General features: G+C 41.9%; 3 protein-coding genes across 3 annotated transcripts in view; 1 reads left to right on the forward strand and 2 right to left on the reverse strand.

Moving 5' to 3' along the window:
• Positions 1 to 1,738: 1,738 nt before the first annotated feature.
• Positions 1,739 to 25,396, reverse strand: TXNDC12 (thioredoxin domain containing 12). The gene is made up of 7 exons (XM_082613368.1): positions 25,173 to 25,396; positions 14,794 to 14,854; positions 8,117 to 8,169; positions 7,244 to 7,317; positions 5,557 to 5,626; positions 4,689 to 4,772; positions 1,739 to 2,604 (listed from the first exon to the last, which is right to left on the reverse strand). The coding sequence occupies exons 1-7, from the start codon at positions 25,267 to 25,269 to the stop codon at positions 2,525 to 2,527; spliced, it is 519 nt and encodes a 172-aa protein (XP_082469494.1). The 5' UTR covers positions 25,270 to 25,396; the 3' UTR covers positions 1,739 to 2,524.
• Positions 11,097 to 13,131, reverse strand: KTI12 (KTI12 chromatin associated homolog). Its single transcript, XM_082615141.1, has one exon. The coding sequence runs from the start codon at positions 12,916 to 12,918 to the stop codon at positions 11,863 to 11,865; it is 1,056 nt and encodes a 351-aa protein (XP_082471267.1). The 5' UTR covers positions 12,919 to 13,131; the 3' UTR covers positions 11,097 to 11,862.
• BTF3L4 (basic transcription factor 3 like 4) overlaps positions 24,420 to 25,713 on the forward strand; it is a 29,020-nt gene continuing 27,726 nt past the window's right edge. The window contains exon 1 of the mRNA XM_082613370.1: positions 24,420 to 24,744. The gene's annotated coding sequence lies outside the window, so the exon portion shown is untranslated. The remainder of the gene's footprint in view (positions 24,745 to 25,713) is intronic.

Consider the following 25,713-nt stretch of genomic DNA (forward strand, 5'->3'; position numbering starts at 1 on the left):
CAACTTAAATTCTGTCTCCATTAAACACTAACACCCAAACCCCCTAGTCCCTGGCAACCACCAGTCTTCGTCTCTATGAAGTTGACTGGTACCTCATGTAAGTGGAATCATACAGTATTTGTCCTTTTGTGACTGGCTTGTTTTACTTAGCATAATGTCTTCAAGGGTCATGCATGTTTTAGCATGTGTCAGAATTTCCTTCCTTTTAAAAAGGCTGCATAACATTGCATTGTATGTATATACCTCATTTTGTTAATCTACTCATCTGTTGATGGACCCAAGTTGCTTCCACCTTTTTCACTACTATGAAAAATGCTATAAACAGAGGTGTGCAAATGTCAATTCAAGTCCCTGCATTCAGTTCTTTTGGGTATATACCCAGAAGTGGAATTGCTGGATCATATGGTAATTGTTTAATTTTTTTGAGGAATCCTGGGAAATCACTTTTGGGAAAATGAAGACCTGGATATCAATTCACTAAAGATTTTGTGCCCGTGTATTTCTTGTAAAGCCTTTACATACCCCAGATTGAAAACTTTTGTTCTGAGTCACACCTTAGAACATAAAGGAGGTAATATAATGTGTGGTGAAAAAAGTATGAGTTTGGAATAAGACAGGGGTGGTTAGAATCCAGTATTTAGACTAGAAACTGAGGGCAAGCCACGTCTCTCTCCAGTTTCCTTTTCCATAAAATGAGGCTAATAATACCCATCCTTTAGGACCATTAATGGGATTTAAATAGAATGAATGAAAAGAACCTACCACAGAGCTTGACAATTCACTTGAAAGTACATTGTTTAGAGACCTTGGTACACAGGACAGAGGAATAGCTCTGCCCTAGAGCATGGCTGCCTGATGACAGCTACAGGTGTGCAAACAGGTAATTACAATATAATGTAGTGCTGAGCCAAGATAGATGTATTGGGAAGAGGGGCATTTTATCCTCCTGAGAAAAGCCAGGTAAGTCTGCAAGAGGTGGCTCAAAATGTGAAGAATGAGTAAAAAGAAGTTTTAGGCAGAGGAAACAAGCCAAGGAAAGACAAAAAAGCATGAAAGAGCATGTTGTGAGGGGAACTTGAAGCAATCTGGTGTCACCACAACACAAAATGCAAAGACAATGAAAACAAATGATGTTGAAGAAGCTTCCTAAAAGGCATGGTAAAGATCTTGACTTGATCCTGTGCCTTTGTTTCCTTGTACACCTCAAATTCTTGTATAAAATGGAAATGATAATATACCTTTGTCATAGGCCTGTTAGGACTAAAGGCAAACAAAATGGAATAATACACATATAGCACTTAGAAGAGTGCCTGCCACGTACTGAGGCCCAGATATTTTCTAATGTTAGTATTATTTTCTTGAGGGTGGCAGGAAAGGCTTTAAGCAGGGGAGTGACATGGTCACATCTGTGTTTTGGAAAGATCACTCTGGGGGAAGTAAGGAGGACGGATTGCAGGAGAGAATATTGGAGGCAAGTAGGCAAGTTACAAGGCTACAACAATACATAGTCTAGGAAGTAGAAAAGGCCTGCCCTGTACAAGAGTGTCAGTGAGGAAGGAGGGAATTCAGGTATTTAAAAAGTAGAAGAGAAGAGCTCTGATGCCCATCAGAATGTGGGAGGTGCAGGTGCACAAGGAGTCCTAGACAGAGCTCCTAGATTAGGCCCTCAAGGTTAGTTTTCTTCCTGAATGACCTCCCTCCCTCCATTCTGCAATAACAAAAAGGCCATCACAACACATTTCCTTTTAAAGTTTTATTAAAGTTTAATGGAACAATTAATATATATATATATATATATATATTTTTTTTTTTTTTGGTTAACCCCAGTACAAAAATACAGTTGACGACTCGACAAAAATGGCTTCATCTAGGGCTTGAAGGTTTGAGTTTCTCCAACAGTAACAGGGGAAAGCATGCTTCCAGCTGGGCTGAGTCCAAAGCACACAGCCATTCCTGCACACACATGCGTGCAAACAGGGAAGCCAAGCCAGAGAAGAGGAAAGAAGCTGAAGGGATTCAGGAAGAAGCCCAAGATTATTCCCAGGAGAAAAAGAGAAGAAACAGGCTGGTCTCCTTGGTTGGATAGAATTACGGATTTACATTTAGGACTTGTTGTTTTAAATGATAAGCTATTTCTGCAATTTTAACATTATAAAAAAGATGCTTCTGGTCTCTTTTCACCACTAAGGTGAGTAAAGCAGGAGGAAATGGAAAGACTCAACTACTGCAGTGTGAGGAGTAAACCTCCAAATGGCTCAAGTTTTGTGTCAAAAGGTGTCATTCTTTACCTTCAATGACAGAGACATTTAGGTGAGAGGGGACAGGAGAAGGAAGTCTGCCACACTCTGCTGGATCACAAACATGGAGACCAGCTTCTGGCAGCAGAACTCTTCCACAGTGAGAGGGCCCCTTCCCATGTAGGCAGGAACAAGGTTTAACTGTTCTGAGTGATTCCTCAATATTCTCTTCCCTGCTACCTTCCTTCCAGAACAGTAACTTTGATGAAAGAAGGGATACATTCATGTTACAACTCATCTTCAAGATGTTTCTCTCTGAAGGCATCACCCGTCAGCCTTTCCTGAGCTTCCTTCATCCCCTGAACAACTGTGAAATAAAGGTTGAGGGGAAAAGTATAAAGCAGGTCTTTAATATTTGACATGTGACAACCAATACAGATTTTTATGTTTTAGGAGAAATATAAGAGGAGCACAGGATCTGGATTCAAGATCTAGCTCCGGATTTTAGCCCTGGAAAGTCTCTTGAATTTGTTTCCTCATCTATAAATAAGGTGATGCTACTTACTTCACACAGATTATAAAAATTAAATGAGAGAATGAATAATAAATGTGCTTTATAAACTATGAAGTCTTAAAAAAATGTTAGTAGTTACTTTGGCTTACCCTCCAGGATTAGAGCTGAACCCCTGTCACAAGCTGTAGATATTCACTTGACACTAAGGGAATAGAAAACATCTTCCTACCATCCCCATCACCTCTTCTGGAGGATCGCTGCATTTATTTCATATCCTGTGGAGGTTACAGTTTACACTGGTATGTGAGTGTGTGCGTGTACTTGGAGGGAGGATGGTCTTCACTGAAAGAGATGGTCATATCTAGTATCAACTACGTATGGAAGAAGTCAAGTTCTCAGGCACAGGAGAAACCTGGAAGGCAGGCCCTGGGCAGACGGAAGATGAAACTTCTCATCTATCTTGGGCATCAAGGAGGGCAGCTGTTTTGGTACAGGTTCCCCATACAGTGGCAGGCCAGTTGTTAGGCTGAGCCAGTCTATGGATCTCAGAAAGCAAACCAGGTAGTATAGTTTGTTACATCCCTTTTGTTTTGCCCAAGCCTTTAGTAAAGCCAGGTTTGAATATTCCAGTTTCATGTCAGCTGAGCCATGGAGAATTCAGGCAAAGGGTTCTGTGTCCACATTTGGACTAATGTCTTAAAGGATGATGCTGGTGTCAAGATGGAAGTGGTAACTTCATGAAATTCTAAAAGGAAGGTGAATTTCAAGGGTCAAGAGTTGGGGACCTATGGGAATTCCCTGGTGGTCCAGTGGTTAGGACTAGGTGCTTTCACTGCCGTGGGCCTGGATTCAATCCCTGGTCAGGGAACTAAGATCCCACAAGCCTCACAGCCAAGAAAAAAAAAAAAAAAAGTTGGGAACCTAAAGTTCAGCTACCCTTCTCCATGTGGAAAATTCCCCTGTAACACCAAGCTCCAGTGATTGGCATTTGTGTAGGAAAGGTGACATTCCCCTTACCCATGGAAAGGAGAGGATAACCTCTGCAGATCTCTTTCCTCTCCCTATCCTGAGGAATAAGAGTTCCGAGGACTCAGAACATAAAGCGATCAACAACCTGGCAGCATGGCAATGGGAGACACATGGCAACTTAGCAAACAACCCTCTTTTACAGATGGCAGGGAGAAATTCAGAAAGAAAATAGAGACAGTACATGGCATGAATTCCAAACTCTCCCTCTAGAATGACTGTGCTCAAGGATTAGAGAACAAAAAAGCATGACTGACTTATGATTTCAATCTTCCCCCACACGTTTGTGCTGATGCTGTTCCCTCTGCCTCGAATGATGCTTTCCGCACTCCTCTGCTGGCTAGGACTCAACCCAGTCATCATCCCCTCTAGCATGCCTCACGCCCTTTCCATGCTGGGCTACACTCCCCCCTACACACACACACCCCTTGCTTCCATAACTTGAAATGTCCTCTTCTATACGGATGGATATCCGTATCCATTTAGATCCAGTTAAAGTTTACTATCTATGAAACCTTTCAGACTAGATCAGCTAACAGTTAGCATTCCCCTTCCTTTGAATTCTCACAAGAATAGCATTAGTGCAGTGGAAAAAAACTAAGTTCTGGACTGAAATCCTGGCTCTGTGACTTTTTAACTGTGGGTCCACGGGCAAGTGACTATTTCTGGGAGCCTCAGTTCTTCACAGTTTCCTGTGGGTCAGTTAGCTCCCAACTGGATTATAAAAAGCTAGGGAAGGGGCTCAGTCTTATCTTTCTCCTATATTCTACACAGCATCTAGCCAAAAGCTAGTCATGCAGCAGATGACTGGCTAACATGTTGAATTAGTTTCCCATCACAGACCTTGCATGTGGTTCATCCTACTGAAACCTAGCAGCAACCCTCCCCCTTCTCTCTCAACATAACCATACCTTGCTCAGCACTGATGTAGAAATACTTGTAGCTGGGGTTTCCACTCTCATTGATGATTTCAGGACGCACCTTGCCACTGGGATCTATTGTAGACAAAATGGCAGAGGGATTGCAATAGTTACAACAGAGAGGTACTTTAAGCACCATATGGTACACTAGGCCTTCTGGAAAATGAGACCTGTCCATCTTTGCAGCCCTTATCTCACCACCTTACCCCTTGTTTTTTATGTTGCAATCACAATGAATTCCTTATAATTCCCTGAACACAACCCACCCCCACCCTCACTCCCCACCATGCCTTGGTATATGCTGGTCCCTCTTGCTGGCATGTTTCTTTTCTGTTTGATAATGGTGGGATCTATATTTTTATTTGTTTCCCCCATAGAATCTAGCAGAATGCTGAGCAAAGATTAGGTAGTCATTAAATATCTTTTATAAAATTGTTTCTGGAAAGACATTTTTCTTGTTATAGAATCCCACTGCTTCAGCCTCACTACAGGGTCAAGGGTGGGAACTGTGGCTTATCTCAGTCCCTGCAGTGCCTAGCAGTGCTTGACATATGGCTGATGCACAAATGATTGCTAAAGGGATAAATGAATGACCACTACTCTCCCACTGCTCACAAAAGCAGTTAGTTTTGGGGTTTTGTTTTGTTTTTTGTTTTTTACAAAAGCAGGTAGTTAATGGGAGAAGTTTTCCTTCAGATCCGAGGTTCTGGCATTCAGAACTCCCCACTCTCTCTTGAAACTGGTTTTTGTTTTTGTTTTTAGCCATCCCAGTAAAATTTCACTAGGTGGAGTCAGTGACTTGATTCATTTCTCTCTCCTTCTGCACCACGGATCCCCAGATTAAGACCTTTCACCTTACCCAGGAACAGGATTCGTGGAATATAACCCCCATCAGGGCTGAAATCTTCATCTTTGGGCTCTTCTTCATCCTATTAAGTATAAACCTTAAGTCAGATCATGTTCCCTCTCTCCTCAAAACCTTTCAGTGGCTTCCCCTCCCACTCAGGGTAAAACCTTAAGTCCTTGCAGTGGCCTAAGAGGCCCTACTTCACCTGCCACCTGGGCACTTCTCTAACAACACGCCCTACCCCTTGTTCAGTCTTTTCCAACCACACTAAGTTGCCTGCTATTGCTGTCATTAAACAAGCCAGGCATGCTCCCCACTCAGGCTTTTTTATTTGCTCTTACACTCCGCCTGGACACACTTCCCCCTTCATCCACATGGCTCACTCTCTTTTCTGCTTCAAATCTTTGCTCAAATGTCACCTTGTTTTCTAACTACCTAATTAAAATTGCAAACTATCCCCTCCATTCTTCATTTTTAGCCATAGCATTTACCACTGACATATTTTACTTATCTGCCTCCCCATATTCAATTCCTCATATGTAATTTAATGACAGCAAAGAATTTTGTCTGTTTTGTTCATTGCTGATTCTCAATACCTACATCACTGACTTGCACAATTTTTCTTGAATGCATGAATTGATGAGACTGACATCTTAGTACAATTGTGAAGTTATAGTTCTCCCAGAAGATATGACCACACAGTTAGCTTTCTTTTTAAGAAATCTCTCAAGTTGGAGAATGCTCACTGAACACATTTCTGTTTCCTGTGAGTGGTGATTCTAACTCATCACAGAAAGTGGTGAGGCGTTTAGATGCACAGAAATCAACAGTAATTTTGTCGTTTATGGTGTGATTCCCATTTCAGAAGTTATATCAAATAGTTAATATAACCTTGCCTTCAGTGAGGTGTGTCCGCGTTTAGGTTATCCACTAGCTTTATAAGCCATCCCTTAGCTACCTCAACATTAACTGGTAATGTGTTCAGAAGATTTCCAGTCCTATGTTTAAATAAACATCATTTTATAGAAACAGGGCTAGGAGTATCATCACAGAGCATCCGAGCATCCCACATTGGAAGAGTACAGCCTAAAAGCAGCACAGCTAGGTCATAGTACCTATTCTTATCACCTATTAGGCTCTATGACCTTGACTAAATCACCTAAATCCTTCAGGCCTAAGATGCTCAATCTGTAAAACAGGGATAGCATCAATGGCCTAAAAATCTCTTCTAACTCTAAGATCTGATATTCTGACTTGGGATTCCAAGACCTCTGGTCAATGTGAAGTACATAAAGGATATCTAATGAAATAAAAGGAAGCTCTACATATAAGCCCAGCACACAGTAGGGTTTCAACTGAATCATATTTTGCAGGGAACTGTGGCCTACACATGTGACTACATCTTTAGTTCAGTTATACAAAGATGTAAAAACATGTCATAATCATAAGCTAAAAGTGAAGGGACCTTAAAATTTAGTCATCTTATCCAATCTTTCTTCTCCTACTTCCTCCCACAATTGGGGGCTCAGTAGCATTCTACCACACCTAATGTAAGACTTAGTATTAGAGTTCAAGAGAAAAACATATACATACAAGAAGACAGCTCTGCTGAGTAAGATTTTATACCATCAATGAGGCTAACTCTAAAACAGTAAAGACTTAAAATCATAGCAGAAAGGAGAAACTCTGGAAGTCTTACCTCAAGATTTACCATAACAAAATTATGGGAAAGTTCTGAAATTTCTGTAGATTCTGCAAATTTGGGCTTTAAAGCTAGGGGGAAGAAAAGATTTTGGAACAGAAGAAAACATCATTGTCATACCCAAACCCTAATTTGCTGAGATGATTCATATAACAGACCCTTTTGCTAATCTTAAGACCCAGAAATCAGGACACTTGAATTCTGGTCCTGCTTCTGCCATTTACTTGCACAGTTATGTACACTTAAGTGGCTGACTTTATTTCTCTGAAGCTTTCATCTAATTTATAAAATATAGATAACGGCATACTGACAAAAAAATATTACTATTGGCCTTTTTACGTATTTCAATAACATTTATTTAAGAATAGATGTAATAAAGACAATAGAGTAACAATACTCTGCCACTAATGTATATATATTATTAAACTAGCAATTTACACTAATTTTATACTCTTTTTCCTACATGATTTTATTAAGTGTAGCATACCAAACAAAAGAAGGAATCTGACTGGGAAGTGGCAGGCTGGTATACCAGGAAGAATACAGGCTACAAAGTAAGAAAACCTGGGCTCTAATTTGGTTCCCACCTCCTCCAGTAAGACCACTCCTCATGTCTCTCTCTGTTACATACAACTGTCCATACAACTACTGTAGCACCTAATCCCATATTCTACATAACCATATCTTAATTGCCTCACCCTCCAACCCCTTGCAAATACAACTGCAAATTTCTTGAGGGCAGGGAATCTATACCATAAATTTCTTCGGTATTCCTTCAAGCAATAAGCAGTGCTGAGCCAAAGTCAGTGTTAATATTTTTTAAACATTAATATTTGAGAACACATCTGAGGTCTGATCATTTGCACCTACCTTTGCAAGCTCCACACCAGGACTTATGGATAATCACCATCAGGGGTAATCCACTTAAAAACAAAATGAAGAAATTATAATCTAGTAATTCCACTTCTTGAAATATATTCTAATAAAATGACCAACCAATGAAGACAAAGATTAATGTACAAGGATGTTCATGTAGTATAATTTCAATAAGAAAAATTTTAAGACAATCTATTCAATAATAGTGGACTAGTACAACAAAATTATTGCTAAGTTCTGACATTCCAGTAAATTCTGCAAATTTGGGCTTTAAAGCTAGGGAGAAAAGACTGTAGAAGAAAACAACAAATTACAGCATTTCTAAATGTTATGGTTATATAACCACTGAAACGTTAATAAATTTTTTATTGGTACACTGTTAAAGGCTAGAATATGAAATTATTATCTATAGTTTAAATTATACAAATATGTAGAAAAGAGTCTAAAAGGAAATGTTCCAAATCATAATAGAGGTTATCTCTGGATAATGGGATTGTGGGTTTTACTATACTTTTCCTTTATTTTCCAATTTTTCTACAATTAAGTGTAATTTTTTTTTTTTTTTTTTTTTGCCACACCATGCGGCTTGTGAGATCTTAGTTTTCCAACCAGGGATTGAACCCGAGCACCGACAGTGAAAGCACCAAGTCCTAACCACTGGACCACCGGGGAATTCCCAATTAAATGTTATTTTTATAATCAGGGAAGAAAAGCTTTTTCTTTCATAAAATAATAAGCAACATATTCCACCTGAATCAGTCTTGGCCAGCTGAAGCTCTTATGCTCTCAAGGCTCAAATGCCGACTTGTAGAAGGGTCCTATGTAATCAGACGTTGGCTTTCTCCATCATCCAACCCCCTTATCACCACATCACCACATGCTGTACAATACTATCACAGTATTTACCACATTGAACTGTATCTTTTTATTTACTTAGAGCTTCTTAAGGAAGGAACTCTTAGCTGTCTCTATACTCCCTACACCTAATATAGAGAATAATATTACTGGTAGCAAAAACTTATACAGCATTTACTGTGTACCAGGTACTATTCTAAATACATATGTTAATTTAATAAGTGTCAAATGAATTATTCAGCTATCTCATCATAGGCCTACTACAAATCTGGGACAGAATGGTGCCTCTAATACTTGTAAAAGCTTATAAACTAAATGAGCAGGACAAGGTTAGGTAAGAAGTGGGATCTACATAGCCATAATAATAATAGCCAAATGTGCTAAACATTTATTATATGACATTGTTGTATGTGCTTTACACACATTATCTCATTTAAATCCTCACAACAAGGCTTCCCTGATGGCACAGTGGTTAAGAAGCTGCCTGCCAATGCAGGGACATGGGTTCGAGCCCTGGTCCGGGAAGATCCCACATGCTGTGGAGAAACTAAGCCTGTGTGTCACAACTACTGAGCCTGCACTCTAGAGCCCACGAGCCACAACTACTGAGCCTGCATGCCACAACTACCGAAGCCCGCGCACCTAGAGCCCGTGCTCCACTATAAGAGAAGCCACCACAATGAGAAGCCCATGCACCGCAACAAAGAGTAGCCCCTGCTCACCGCAACTAGAGAAAGCCCGCACAAAGACCCTACGCAGCCAAAATAAATAAATAAATTTATATATATAAATTTATATATATAAAAAAAATACAGGCTTCCCTGGTGGCACAGTGGTTGAGAATCTGCCTGCCGATGCAGGGGATACGGGTTTGTGCCCTGGTCCGGGAAGATCCCACATGCCGCGGAGCGGCTAGGCCCGTGAGGCATGGCTGCTGAGCCTGCACGTCTGGAGCCTGTGCTCCGCAATGGGAGAGGCCACAACATTGAGAGGCCCGCGTACGGCAAAAAACAAACAAACAAACAAAAAATCCTCACAACAATCCTAAGGTAATGGTCTCATAATAGAAATGAGAAAACTGATACTTCCAAGAAATTAAACCTTTGGACACATAAATTCTAGGTTCTGCCACTTAGTAGTTAACTTGTAAGTCTGACTCCAGAATCAATATTCTTTCTGACCACTATCGTCTACTTCAATTTAGAACAGCAATCCAGAATCCATGGGTTTAAACCCAACCAACCAATAATCAACTTGGAATTTGAGAATGAAAATGGAAGAGGCCTTAGATGCTGCCTAGTCCAAACCTCCATTTCATGCAGGAATCCAGTCTCATATATCAGAAACAAAAGGTGGTCCAGATAACCTGATAAGCAAGAAATAATCACCAACCAAGGCAGCCCATCCTTTTAACAGCACCGCGCACTTACAGAGCAGTTTAGAATGTCTTAGAATGTCTTGCTTTCTCTTTTCTCCCAAACTCCTATTCATCCTTCTAGAGCAGAGGTAAGCAAACTAGTCTGCAGGCCTAATCCAGTCCACTGCCTGCTTCTGTACGGCAATGATATACAAACATGTTTTTTTAAACGTATTTAAATGTTTGAAAAACAAATCTGAAGTATAGTACCTTGTGATATATTAAAATTAAATATAATTCATATTTCAGTGTAACTAGTTTTATTAAAACACATTCACACTCATTTATATACTTATTGTCTATGGCTGCTTTTGTGCTACTATGGCACAGTTGATAAGCTGCAACAGAGACCCTATGGCCCTCACAGCCTAAAATATTTACTGTTTGGCCCTTTACTGACCCTTGCTCTAGAGTGACAGTCCAAATGTAAACACCTCTGTGAAGCCTTCCCAAAACCACCTTCTCTCAGCAGCTAGTTAGTCCAATTCCTCCTCTGGGATCGCAAAGCATTCTAACCTCTAGTCCTTTTTATCCTCTAATCACCTGTTTACTTGTCTAAACTACTAACTTCTCAAGGGCAAAGACTATCTAATACATCTTTGAAAAACACAAGCACTGGTAAGGTAGGTACCTACCATTTGTTTACTGAAATCAATGAAAAAAATGAAAGACATGCTTAAAGTGCTATTTGTCTTGAAAAACAGAATGAAGCACCCAGTTATGGGAGTTGTCATAACAGTCACTCTAGGTTAAGACCAAAGCATCGAGACTCTCACCCAGCACTATGAAAGTACTTTTGATCAAAGGCGTAACAGGGATACCTGTGTATCTAAAATGTTACATTAAGTAAATTACATGAAGAACATAAAGCAAAAGAGATGCCAGCACACTGTCTTCATCTAAAAGATTTTATTAAATGAAACAATCTAGTGGTTTTGTCTTTCACTATTAGAACCAAAACTTCCCAAGGACAGAAACCAGTGGATCTATCTGTGATCCCAGGCCCCAGGACAGAGACTAGCAAAAGTAGGCACAGTACTCAAAAAACTGTGGTATGAAAAAAGGGCCAGTACAGAGGCAAAACTGTGTCATCTTCAGTTCTGTTCACAATTATTTTAAAACAATTCATCCATCCAGTCTGCTTTCCCACAATTCAGATGGGGGAAATCAATGGTATGTGATATCCCAAGTAGAACCCCATCTAAGCAAACCCTGTCCACCAGAGCTCTGTCCTCTAGAGAAACCTGCCAGGCTCCTCCAAGCTAGTTCTCCATTCTCTCTAGTCTCAATTTATGCTGTAAACTCAAGGCCTGGCACAGAGGCATTCAGAAATGTACGAGTGAATCAGTCACAATAGCTCTATTTCCACACATCAATATATTCTGCAGACCTTCAGATTATTCTTCCCAGAGAAACAGAGAGTGCAGTGGTTAGACAAGGAGCCATGACTTTCCCCCACCAGCTCTGGTTAGTGCAGGTTCTGGTTCAGATACTGTAGAAACATGTTGGCCAGTTGAGGCAGGTTCTCATTGTTGGGATGCGTTTTGGTGTAGGAAATAAACTGGCGACGGAGGCGACTCAGTTCTGCCATGGTCAAAGGCCGGGTAAACCGCAGGTGCTCTGTGGTGCCAGAAAGCTTAAGCAAGTCTCCAGGGACTGCGCTCTTCTGAGCTTCCATCAGTCGTGCCAACACCTGGCTGGTGACCTGGTCCAATTGGTGCAGAAAGGTGCCGGAGGCAAGTGGCTGGGACTGTGTAGACTGATGGGGTGGAGGAGCCCGGTTCTCAAACAAGGCAGCTCTGATCTCTGACAGAGGCAACGGCTCCTCTAAGCCCACCAAGGTGAACAGGGGCCGATCCCAGCGGTTCCGAGAGTCGGGAGCTTCGAAGCGCAGCGCCAGGGCCTCCAGAAGTTCGGGAGGGTAAAAGGCACCGGACACATGCTCTGCAGATTTCTCGAATTCCGAAGTCACAAGAGCTGACGTCCTGGTTTCCTCCCGCTCCAGTTCCTTAGGTACTTCTGCCTGGGCTCTCCCATTTACTACAGAGTCCACTGCCTGCGGTTCCCCGAGGACACCGGTGCCCGCCGCCAGAGGTCTCCCTCCCTCCTCAGCTCGCGGCCTCCAACTCACACTGACACTGCGGCTCGGACTCTCATCCGCGCCCGCCACCCGCGGTCCCCCGCTCAGACCGCCTGGCCTTACGCAGTAGACCAGGCAGAGCGGAGTGCGCGCCGCCCGCGCCAGGCAGTACAGCTCGTAGCGGAAGCCCTTGATGTAATTAAGCGAGTCGAGGATGACCACTTCGTGACGACTCAGGCGCCGCTCCACGGCCGCTCGCAGGGCTCCACGCAAGGCCTTCTCACGGGCCGTATCGCCGTACACCGTCGCGTCCTCCGCGCCCAGCACCTGCGCGTCGTCCACCACGTACACCGCGCGGCCCTCGGCCGCCAGTGCCACGCGGAGCTCCTCCGCGCGCCGGCTCTTGCCGCTGTACGGCAGCCCGCAAAACACCACCAGCGGCATCCTTCCCGGACGCGGCCATATGCAACCGCGCAACGTCAACTTCCGGGTTGCCGGGGCTCCGACGCAAACCGGAAATGCAAGCCACACTTCCTGCCTCCCTTGACTCTTACACGACCTCTGTTGCTATGGAAACAGGAGTTCTAGACCAAGGAGAACCAGATCCTGCTCTCTCCGAAAGGAAACGGAGCTTAGAACTCCTGGCGGCCAAAGACTATGTCTATCAATTTTTTTTTTTTTTTTTTTTTTTTTTTTTTGCGGTATGCGGGCCTCTCACTGTTGTGGCCTCCCCCGTTGCGGAGCACAGGCTCCGGACGCGCAGGCCCAGCGGCCATGGCTCACGGGCCCAGCCGCTCCGCGGCATATGGGATCCTCCCAGACCGGGGCACGAACCCGTATCCCCTGCATCGGCAGGCGGACTCTCAACCACTGCGCCACCAGGGAGGCCCAATTTATAATGGAGCCTTAAAGAGCATTAAATATTGCAAAACAATCAGCACTATATTTAGCAAATGGAAGACAATTCACAAATACTAGTTCCCCTTCATTTCTTATAGCCAATAACATTCAGTAACTGTTTATTCAATAACCATTTCAATCATTCAATATCTTCATGGTTGGGAATTCAGAGATGAACATAAAACAGTCCCCCCACAAAGCAAGGGTCTGAATGGGAAAAGTCAGGCACCTACAGGCAGATTAACATACACTCTAACGGATAAAGGTAGGTTGGGTTGTAAAAGTACAGAAGAGAAAAACAAACTGCTCACAAAAATTGTCGAAGACTTATCTAGGAATAGTCATTTGATTTAGAACGTGAAAAACGAATAGGAATTTTTCTCCTGGGTAAGGATGCCAGATAAAATATAGGATGCCTAGTTAAATTTGAATTTCAGACAATCAACAAAAAATGTTTTAAAAATAAGTATGTCTCAAATATTACTTGGGGCATATTTAAAATTACTTATTGTTTATCTGAAATTCAAATTTAACTGGGCATCCTTTATTTTTATTTGCTAAATCTGGCAACCCTACTCCTGCAGAAGGTATGAGGCTCAGAGCCATGAAGCTGTAGGATCTGTTCTAGCAAAAGCAAGCACTATAGTTTGGTAGGTGCAGAAGTGTGAGTATTTCTGTGCAAGGATGTGTGTGTATAAAGGAAGTGCACATACATTGTATCTTTATATGTCTCCAGTACAGTATAGTAGAGAATGTTCAAGTCTTGGCTCTGCTACTTACTAGCTGTGTAAACTATTGTCAAGTTATGTAACCATTCTGTATCTAAATTTCCTCTCCTGTAAAATAATAACAATGCTTCTTATTTCACAGGCTGAACCAACCTCATAGGTTGTGAGGATTAAATAAATTAATGAATATAAAGCACTCAGATCAATGTTTAGCCTTTCCTCCTTTTCCTCCTCCTTTGTATAAGTCTTCTGTGCATAGACTAAACCTACTTGGAACTTAAGACTATTCAACTTGAGACTATTAGGCAGTATGGTTTACTGGTTGAGTGTAGGCTCTGAAGCCAGAGTGTCTGGGTCCAGATCTTGGCTCCACCACTTAACTAGCTGTGTGATCTTGGGCAAGTTATTTAACTGATCTGTGCCTTAGTTTTCTCATCTGTAAAATGAAGGTAACAACAGTACCCACCTCAAAAGAGTTGTTGTGAGAATTAAATTTGAGTTAATTCACATAATTCAATGTCTGGTGCATAGTAAGCACTTAATAAATGTTAGGTAGTAGTATTATTTTTGTTGTTATCAGGCAGCCCCTCCATTGCTCTGCCTTGGCATAATCCTTCACCTGAAATTAATGCTAAGCTGATGGCTGGAAAGTGTTTTACCATCATAAGTAAACTAAAACCATATCTTGTACCTGGCAGCTGCTTCTTTCTTCCCATCTTCTAGTGTCCTCCAATGAATGTGATCTCCAAAACCTGGAAGGAAAGAGCCTCATAAACATTCACACATGAACAAAGGGCAAAGACCCAAGAAAGAAATGTGGCATGTTCACAAGATACTCATAAAAAAAGGTTTTCCTGGGGCTTCCCTGGTGGCGCAGTGGTTGAGAGTCCGCCTGCCGATGAAGGGGACATGGGTTCGTGCCCCGGTCTGGGAGGATCCCACGTGCCACGGAGCGGCTGGGCCCGTGAGCCGTGGCCGCTGGGCCTGTGCGTCCGGAGCTTGTGCTCCGCAGCGGGAGAGGCCACGACAGTGAGAGGCCCGCGTACCACAAAAAAAAAAAAAAAAAAGGCTTTCCTTTGTCAAAAGCATGGTATTCAAGTCCCAAATCCACTGCTTTCTAGGTGTATGGGACCATGGACAGTCCTATACCTCAAGCCTCAGTTTTCATACCTGTAAAATGGAGATAATATCACCTAATTCAGTTTTTAAGGAGATTAAATTAAATAATGGTGGACTTCCCTGGTGATGCAGTAGTTAAGAATCTGCCTGCCAATGCAGGGGACAGAGATTCGAGTCCTGGTCCGGGAAGATTCCATATGCCATGGAGCAATTAAGCCCATGCACCACAACTACTGAGCCTGCACTCTAGAGCCCGTGAGCCACAGATACTGAGCCCGTGTGCCACAACTACTGAAGCCCACATGCCTAGAGCCCATGCTCTGCAACAAGAGAAGCCACCGCAATGAGAAGCCCTCATACCACAACGAAGAGTAGCCCCCACTCACTGCAACTAGAGAAAGTCCACAAGCAGCAGCGAAGACCCAACACAGCCAAAAGTATAATTAATTAATTTTAAAAAAAGACCTAAATGTAAGACCTGAAACCATAAAACTCCTAGAAGAGAACATAGGTAGAACACTCTTTGACATAAATCGTAGCAATATTTTTTTGTATCAGTCTCCTAAGGCAAAAGAAATGGAAGCAAAAAGGAACAAATGGGACCTTATTAAACTTGAATGCTTTTGAACAGCAAAGGGAACCACTGACAAAACAAAAAGACAACCTACCAAATTGGAAAAAAATATTTGCAAATAATATGACCTATAAGGGGTTAATATCCAAAAATATATAAACAGCTCATATAGCTCAATATTAAAAAAACCAAGAACCCAATTAAAAAATAGGCAGAGGATTTGAATAGACATTTTTTCAAAGAAGATATAGAAATGGCCAATAGGCACATGAAAAAATACTCAACATCACTAGTCGTCAGGGAAATGCAAATCAAAACCACAATGAGATATCACCTCACAGCTTTCAGAATGGCTATCTTGAAAAAGACAACAAATAATAGATGTTAGAGAAGATATGGAGAAAAGAGAGCCCTTGCACACTGTTGGTGGGAATGTAAATTGGCACAGTCACTGTGGAAAACAGTATGGAGGTTCCTTTAAAAATGATAAATAGAACTACTATGTGATCCAGCAATTCCACTCCTGAGTATGTATCTGGAAAAAATCGAAAACTAATTCAAAAAGATACATGCATCCCAATGTTCATAGCAGCATTATTTACCAACAGCCAAGATATGAAAGCAACCTAAATGTCCATCAACAGATGAATAGATGAAGAAGATGTGGTATATACATGGGAATTCCCTGGCAGTCCAGTCATTAGGACTCAGCATCTTCACTATGGTGACCCAGGTTCAATCCCTGGTCAGAGAACTAATATCCCACAAGCCACGCAGTGCGGCCAAAAAGAAAAAAAATTATATATATATATATATATATATATATATATATATATATATATATAATGGAATATTACTCAGCCATAAAAAAGAATTAAATTTTGCCATTTGCGCCAACATGGATGGACCTGGAGGGTATTATGCTAAGTGAAATAAGTCAGACACAGAAAGACAAATACTGTATGTTTTCACTTATATGTGGAATCTAAAAACTAAAAGAAATGAATGAATATAACAACAACAACAAAAAAAGAATTTAGAACAGTGTCTGGGACTGGAGAATTGCTACAAGTATTTGCTATTAATATAATATACCAGGCACTATTCTAAGTACTTTACCAATGTTGATCTTCATAACAACCCTAGAGGTAGGTACTCTTTTATTAATACCATTTTACAGATGAGAAAACCAAGGCACAAAGTTTAAGTAACTTTCCCAAGTTCACACAGCTAATGAGCATCAGAGCTGGAAACTGAACCTATGCGCTCAGGGTCCAGACTCCTTACTTTCAAGCACTAAACAATGCTGTCCTTCAAAGCAGAAGGAGGTAAGGACAAAGAGGCAAGGGAGAGAGTAGACAATGCAGGGCCTGACAGGCCACTATAAAGATTCTGGCTTTTACTAAGTGGGTTTTGAGCAAAGTATCAATAGTAACATGATGTTATTTCTTAGTGGGTTTTGAGCAAAGTATCAATAGTAGGTTAGTAGGTTTTGAGCAAAGTATCAATAGTAACATGATGTGATTTCTGTTTTAACATGATTGCTCTAGCTTCTGTGATGAAAACAGACTAAAGGAAGTGTTATGGGTTGAACTGTGTCCCTCCAAAAATGATATGTTGTAGTCTTAATCCCCAGTACCTCAGATTGTGACCTTATTTGGAAACAGGATCTTTATGGAGGTAATCAAGTTAAAATGAGGTCATCAGGGTGAGACCTAATCCAATAAGGTGTCCATATAAAAAAGGGAAATGTGGACACAGATACGCACACAGGGAGAGAACCCAGCCATCTATAAGGAGAGAGGCCTGGCACAGACCCTTCCCTCAGCCTTTAGAAGGAACCGATACTGCCAATACCTTGATTTTGAACTTCTAGTCTCCAGAACTGTGAGACAATAAGTTTCTGTTGTTTAAGCCACTCAGTTTGTGGTGCTTTGTTATTGTAGCCCTAGCAAACTAATACAGGAGAGAAGGGCAAAAACAAAAGAGACTAGGAAAGTGGTTATTGCAGTAATCCAAGCATGCAATGGCAGTGGTTTGGACCAACTGTGGTGGTAGAGGGAGTAGATCCTATCAGATTCTGGACATATTTTGAAAGTAAAGGCAAAAGGATTTTGTTCTGGATATGGGGTGAGAGAAGTTAAGGATGACTCTAAGGTTTTTGGCCTGGGCAACTAGAAGAATGGAGTTGTCGTAAATAGAGGTGGGAAAGAGAGTAGGTGGAGTGAGTTTTAGAAAGGAACATTAAAGAGCTTGGATTTGGAAATGTTCATTCTGAGATGCTTACTAGACATCTAAGTAGAGATGCTGAATAAGCAACTGAATATCTGAGCCCGGAATTCAAGGGACAGTTATCAGCATACGGATGTTATTTAAAGCTTAAGACTGAATAAGATCACCATGGGAGTGAGTGTAGATGAAGAGGGAGTCCAGCAGCCCTGGAGCACTCCCATGTTAAGGGAGATAAAGAAGAACCAGCCAAAGACGTGAGAAAGAACTACCAGTGAGATCAGCAGAAAGCCAGCAGCACATGGAATCCCAGAAGCCAAGTGTTTCCAAGATGTTTCAAGAAGGAAGGATGATCCACTGACACCAATGCTCCTATTAAATCAGAAATGACCACTGGATTTAACAAGCGGAGAATAATGCTGACCTTGACAAGACCAGTTTCAATAGAGGAGCGAGGATGAAAAGATGATTAGAGCAAGATCAAGACAGCCCAGGGGAAGAATTAGAGAACAAGTACACACAACTCTCTTAAAGAATTTTGCTGTACAGGGGCAATTGCTAGAGGCAGCTGTGAGTCCATGAAAGGTTTTTATTCAATATGGAGGAAAGTATAGGATGTTGAAAGCTGATAGAAATGATATAATAAAGGTAGGAAAACTGATGATATAGGACTAAAAGGGAGAGTCGAAAATATCTTGAGTAGATGAAAGGAGATGGAATTTAGTACTCAAGTAGAGGGATTAGCCTTTGCTAGGAGCCCTGATAGCTCATCCAGTAAAGACAGGAAAGGAAGGATATATGGATACTGGTGCTAGAAGGTAGGTAAATCTCGTGGTGACAATTTTTGAAAGGTCTCTTCTGAGTCCTTCTACCTTCTGTTAAATAGGAAGTGTGGTGACTGGCTGAAAGCAAGGATTGTGGAGAAAGCATTGGAGGTTTGAAGAGACAAAAGTAAATACGAAATAGTCCTCTGGGAGAAAACCAGAGAAACTAAATGATAAAAGGCATGTTTCAGGAAAGAAGTGATTCCAGAAGAAAGCCTAAATACAAGGAACAGTGAGCAAATTAACTGGTAAGCATGTAGATAAATCTAAATATTATCTGTATAAAAAATTTTAATGCTCAATTTATAGAGTTAAAAAAGGAGAGGGGGGGCTTCCCTGGTGGCGCAATGGTTGGGAGTCCGCCTGCCGATGCAGGGGACACGGGTTCGTGCCCCGGTCCGGGAAGATCCCACATGCCGCGAAGCGGCTGGGCCCGTGAGCCATGGCCGCTGAGCCTGCGCGTCCGGAGCCTGTGCTCCGCAACGGGAGAGGCCACAGCAGTGAGCGGCCCGCGTACCGCAAAAAAAAAAAAAAGGAGAGAGAACTAAAATATTGGACAACAACAGCTTATAAGGAAAGAGGAAGAGACTGAAGTTAAAATATTCTAAGGCCCACTAACCATTGGGGGGTTAAGATATTAATGTTAGATTTTGTTAAATATGCGAATAAAATTTCAAAAGTAACCACTAAAAGAAAAGAACTAGAGTGCCAACTTCCAAACTCATAAAGGAGATAAAGCAAAATAAGAACCAGCAAATATTCAACCCCCAATGAAAGGGCAAAAAAGAGCAAATAAGAATAGAAAAAACAGTAGCAATGGAAATTGGATGAGAGAAATAAGACCAGCTCTGTCAATAATCACAACAAACATAAGTGAACTAAACTTGCCAGTTAAAGTTAAAAGACAGAATTTGTCAGATTTTGGTTAAAAAAAAAAAAAAACTACCTCTATGTTTACAAGAACACCTAAGACAGAAGGACTTGTAAAAGTCAAAAGTAAAATGATTGAAAAATATATCTCAGGCAAATGTCAGCCAAAAGAAAGTCAGGGAAGCTAGATTACTATCAGGCAAAATAAAATTTCTCCATAAACATGGACTACTCAGAAGCTAGCTGACAAAGCTTACAGTCATAGGAGGTTATTGCTAAGAGAGAGCCTAGGGCAGGGCTGTTCAATTGAACTTTCTCCAGTGATGGAAATTTCTATAGCCGCACTGTTGAATATGGTAGCTATTAGCTGTTGAGTACTTGAAACATGGCTAATGCAACAGAGGTGCTGAATTTTTTATTTTATTTTAATTAATTTAAAAATTAAGAGTGACATATTCCTAGTGCTACTTTATCGGACAGCACAAACTTAAGAGATCAGTCTAATCCTCTCATATTACAAAGGCCTGGAAAACGGAAGAGGCTACCCAAGACCACAAAGGAAGCCACAACCAGAATTTAGTCTGATTCCTAATTAAAATGCTTTTCCAGTGCCCCTGGCTGCCCTACTGCATTATCCCTACGAGTAAGTCTAGAGGTATAATTTGAAACAGTTCACTACGTGTATAAGATTTCTTTGAAAATTCATATTAAAAAGTACATTGGAATTTTTCACAAGTAATAATCAGCACCATCATTTTTTTTTTTTTTTTTGCTGTACGCGGGCCTCTCACTGTTGTGGCCTCTCCCGTTGCAGAGCACAGGCTCCGGACACACAGGCTCAGTGGCCATGGCTCACGGGCCCAGCCGCTCCATGACATGTGGGATCTTCCCAGACCGGGGCACGAACCCGTGTCCCCTGCATCGGCAGGCGGACTCCCAACCACTGTGCCACCAGGGAAGCCCAGCACCATCATTTTTTGAGTGCTTACTCTATGTTATAATTACGATAATATAATAGCATTAATGACTAACACTTATATGGCATTTATTATATGCCAGCCATTGTTGTTCATGCTTTTACATGTATTATTTAATCCTCACAATAAGCTTATGAGGTAGAAACTTAATTGTCTTCATTTTACAGATATGGAAGGTGAAGTTAAATAGCTTGCCCAAGGCTACAGTGCTAGTAAGTGCCAGAGCTGGGATTAGAACCTAGATGGTTGTGTTCCAGAGTCTGTAGTTTGCTCACGATACTTCACTGACTCTCTAGCAAAGATAAAAATGAATAAATGAATAAAGGAATGTGGCTTCACCAAAGCAGAATGAAAACACAGACTTCAGGTCTGGAAAACCTGCGTCCTTATGTTCCCCTTCAAAAACAACTTGAAAAGGTACAGTGCTTACCGTGTTGCTACCTACTCCCCAGTAACACCCACACTCACACCCATGCCAACGTGGAACATCTGAAGACAGTCCAATTTCCTAAAGTATCACCTGCACAGACACTTTATTAACTCCAGTTTTCTGCAGAGTGAGCTGAAAGCTCCCATATTAGCAGCTCCTGCCGTAAAACATTAATTTAAAAAGGAGGAAAAAAAGGGAAAGTGACAATTTCCAAACACAGCATTTACATCAGAATTCCCAAGCCCTTCATGCTCAAATTGTTTTCATGAGTGTAAGCTAAGGACATCAGAAAAGTATTATCCACCTTCTCCCAGCTGACAAAACAAAAGGTTACGTGTCAGAACTGGCAGCCAAGTCTCTGAAACAGGGAACACTGTACCTAAGAGGTGGAATAACACAGTGGCTAAATGAAGTCTGCCTGCATCAAACAGACCTAGTTTAGCCACTTGCTGTTTTCCCGTATGCAAAATATGACTAACAGAAATATTTGTCCCATAGGGCTGTTGTGACTGTGAATAAGTCACAGTATGGAAGGTAAACATTCCATATGTGTCAGTGCCAAATTTGCATTTGAGACTTGACAAAGCCATCCATTTCTGTTTCAGGCAGGAGAGCACATGAACCGCCCCCACTGAAAACTTTCTCATTTCTCCTTTAAAGTTTTCAAAGGAGTTTCTGCACTCAGAGCAGGAGTGGTATATTGTTGAGAACAGAAGCTCTGGAATACATATCTCAGCTGGTCCACTTACTAGCTATGTGACTCCTGCATCCCATTTTAGGTTCTTCATCTGTGAAATGGGGATAACTATAAAAAAATATTATCTACACTGTAAGAAAAAAATAGATACACATGGATAGATGACTACGTGGAGAGAGACATGATAGGACAAGGATAGTCAGACATCAATGGTAGACCTGGGAGGTAGACATAAGGGGGTTCACTGCAAAATTCTTTCAACTTTGCTATGTGTTTGAAAACTACTGTAATAAAATATTGAAAAAATAATATGTTAATGAATGAAAATATTTAATAAAATGTCAACTTCACAAGGAAAAAAATATTATCTATCTTAGAGGGTTATTATGAGGATTAAACCAGTCAATACATGAAAAATGCACAGAACGGTTCCTGGAATACAGCAAATATAAAGTAAATGTTAATCATTACACTCCTCCCCACAGGTGATACATATTCCAAATTTTTAGCACATGGAAAACAACAAAATTATTTTAGAACGCTAGGATGTTAGAGCTGGAAGGACTCTTAGGAATCATTTCCAGTCCCAGCTCTCTCATGTAATAAATGATCCCCAGGGAAGATAAGAGCTGGCTATATAGTCTGACCAGGATTAAAACTCAGGCCTCCTGATTTCTATCCAGTGCTCACACCACACCACTGTACTTCCTCTTCTTAATGAAAACAGTAGGGTCATTCTGTCTCTCCTCTCTGCAAACCACCAGGCCATCTTCTGGAGAGAGTCAAAACTACTTAAACATCTGGGAAGAAATCTTACTCATCACTGCTCTGGGTAGCACTTTTTTGGGAGGTGGATGGTGAGCTGTAATCTATTTTCCAAGAAACCACACTCACAAGATACAAAAAAACCAAAAACAAACAAACAAAAGCAGTTTGAAATATTATTAATTCTTTTCAGGAACAATTCAATATTCTTCTTTGGGAGGATATAATAATAAACATTAAATAAACACTTTTCTAAGTTTGTGACACATATTAAATACCTTTTGTTTTTTTGTTTAATCCTGACAACACAGCCCCCCCCACCAGGTTGCCCTTCTATATGCTCCTAAGTTACATGCTATTTCCCTGCTCACAGTACATATCACTGTCATGTAACTGCCTGCTTACTTGTCCTGACAGTCTTCAGACTATGAGCTGAAAAAGACAGGGATCTCAACGATCATGTGTACCATTCACTTCTTCTTTCAACAAATATTCCTGGGCACGAATAAGACAGAAATGGTCCTACCTTACTGGGGCAGTCTGTACTTTTCAAAGATGGTTGCAACAATATCTCCCATTCCACATGCTCTTCTTACAATGGGACCTCAACATTCTTCCCATGGGGGATGGAGGGGGTGTGGTTAATGTCCCTTGCCCTTAAACATGCCCACAGAGTACAGTGGAAGTGATGCTATGTGACTTGTACAGCTAGATGATAAAAATGCCATGCATTTCCACCTTGTTCTCTTAGGGCACTCACTCTTGGAATCTAGCTGTCATATGGTGAGGAGGCCCACACTAGCCCATGAAGACAGACCACACTAGCCCATGAAGACAGACCACACGTAGAAGTAACAAGCTCAGCTGAGGCCCCAGACTTGGAACCAAGACATATACCTTCCCCACTGTGCCTTGTTTGAATTCCTAGCCCACAGAATCGTGAGCATAATAAAATGATTTCTTTACACCACTGAATTTGGGGGTGGTTTATTATACAGCAATGGTAAATGGAACAACCACACAGAGCTTAATGGCTAACAAGGAATACTGAATACGTGACTCCAAGGTATTGCCTACACCTAACACAGTAAACTGGAACAGGGTAAATTATTTGTTGCGTGTCTGAGGTAGTTATTATTCTGCCCCTTTTGCAGATGAGGAACTGAACTTTGAGAAGTTTAGCAACTTGCCCTCGGCCTCTCAGCTGGTTAGTGGCAGAATAAATTAAAACTCAAATCTAAACCCACACTCCTAACACTACACTCTTCTGTCTCCTTCAGTACTTAAAATTTTATACTAAATATACAATAATCTGCTTTAAAATGGGACTGTCAGTACTTAAAACATTCTGGCTCAACAGAATTCACTGTGCAGTTTCATCATTGAGATGGAAACCCACATGTCACCTCCTCAGAGAAGTCTCCCCTGATCTTCCTAGCTCAAGTAATGCCAGCTCCCTCATCCTTCCCCAGCCTTTCTAGTCCATCAGTTCCATTTTCTTCCCAGAACTCATCCCTAGCTGAAATTATCTTGCCTATTAATTTGTTCATGTATCTACTTTCTGTCCCTCTGAATTGAATATAAGCTTTGTGAGAGCGGAACCTTGTCTGTCCTATCCATTGATATATCCCTAGTGCCTAGGACCATGCCTGTAATACGGTTGGTGATCAAAAATTATTTACTGAATGAAGGACTGACTGTATTCAGGCACACTGAACGTCCACCCAATCTCATCACCCACCAATAAATGTGCAAATAGGGAGGATAAAACAACAGCAGGATTGCAGCAGAGACATTCCATACAGCAATGTCACTACAAAAAAAAAAAAAAAAAAAACGGAAAGGGAGGGGAATGCATGCTACCACACAACCACTTAGAAAAAGCATAAAACCCTGAGTTCCAATAAAGATGTAGGTAATGGGATGGATGGAGTAGGGGGTCACACCTCTTATTCTCCATTCATAACCATTGCCCCCTCACTCTTCAGAAAAACTCAGTTTCTTCAGACACACCTACTGAACCACACCAAGGAACCAAGGACAGCCTCAACCAAGGACAGTTGGCGACCCTCTAACATCAGACCTTTGACCCTTCATCTGGCCCTTCCTTTTGTGCCAGTCACCCCTCCCTAGGATACAGGTGCTGTTCGCTCCAAGGTAAGGAAGCAGTAACCTAGCTCTTAAAAGAAGAGGTGAGGAGGGGACTCTTCAGACCCAGGGCAAGGGTCTAAATATACAGGTCCCCAAAAGTTCTATTTCTCCCAGGAGGGAAGGTAACGGTGCCTGAGGACCTACCAAGTGCTAGGCACTATGCTGGTCTCTTAAACATGCTTTTCGTAATATAAGGGAAATTCCTTACCCCAACCCAAGAATTCAGGGAGGCCTCAAGTAAAACTTCCCCATCTCAACATTCCTCAGACCCGCTACTCCTCACCCCAAATTCCAGGAGCAGTTCGAGGGGATAAAAAGAAATCTAGCGTGGCCACAGAGATAAAATGGGAAAGGGATCATGTTAGAACAAGAAGAGGGTTGTACTGGGCTGGGGCCCAGGATAAGTAAAGATTAAGACAAGAACGCGGTCTGACCCTTTCCAAGCCCATTATGTCCATCAGAAGAGGTGACGAGGAGCAGGAAACTGAAGCCCAGCAAACAGGTGGCTCCGAGACGAGGCCGCAGCTCCATGGTGGTAGGTGCGCGGAGCCACGGGGCTGAGCAGACGTAGGGCCCGGGTCCTAACAGAAAGTCCGCTCGGTTTCCCAAGTGCTGCTCAGCCCATCCGCTCTTGTTCCCAGATTTTTTTTTTTTTTTTTCTAACCCTGAAGGAAGTGATGTTAGACGGATGTGGGTGGTGCCTCCGGGGTCCGGTTTGGGACGGAGTGAGAGTTTAAAGGTGCAGATCACGAAGAAGGCTGCGGGGGCTGCTTTTGAGCGCTAGTTGCTTCCCCAGGTTCCGGACTTTCAGTCCGAGGACCGAGAGAAAAGATGGGCCGAGATGGGGGGGCGGGGAGGAGGAGGCTCGGGAGAACCGTTGCTGCTTGCGTCCGCCTGCACGCTAGCCCCTCCTCCAAAAAACCGCTGCACTTAATATTCACTACGCAAATTATTGATCTGTGAAGTCAGCAGCAC

Source organism: Mesoplodon mirus (assembly GCF_964341445.2).
Source record: "Mesoplodon mirus genome assembly, chromosome: 3".
NCBI lineage: Eukaryota > Metazoa > Chordata > Mammalia > Artiodactyla > Ziphiidae > Mesoplodon > Mesoplodon mirus.

Coding starts and splice junctions, on each gene's coding strand:
- TXNDC12 (XM_082613368.1), bottom strand. CDS start 25,269: ATGGAGCTGCGGCCTCGTCTCGGAGCCACCTGTTTGCTGGGCTTCAGT. Junction 4,773..5,556: donor TCCACGAATCCTGTTCCTGG/GTAAGGTGAAAG, acceptor TGTCTACAATAG/ATCCCAGTGGCAAGGTGCGT. Junction 2,605..4,688: donor CTACATCAGTGCTGAGCAAG/GTATGGTTATGT, acceptor TTTATTTCACAG/TTGTTCAGGGGATGAAGGAA.
- KTI12 (XM_082615141.1), bottom strand. CDS start 12,918: ATGCCGCTGGTGGTGTTTTGCGGGCTGCCGTACAGCGGCAAGAGCCGG.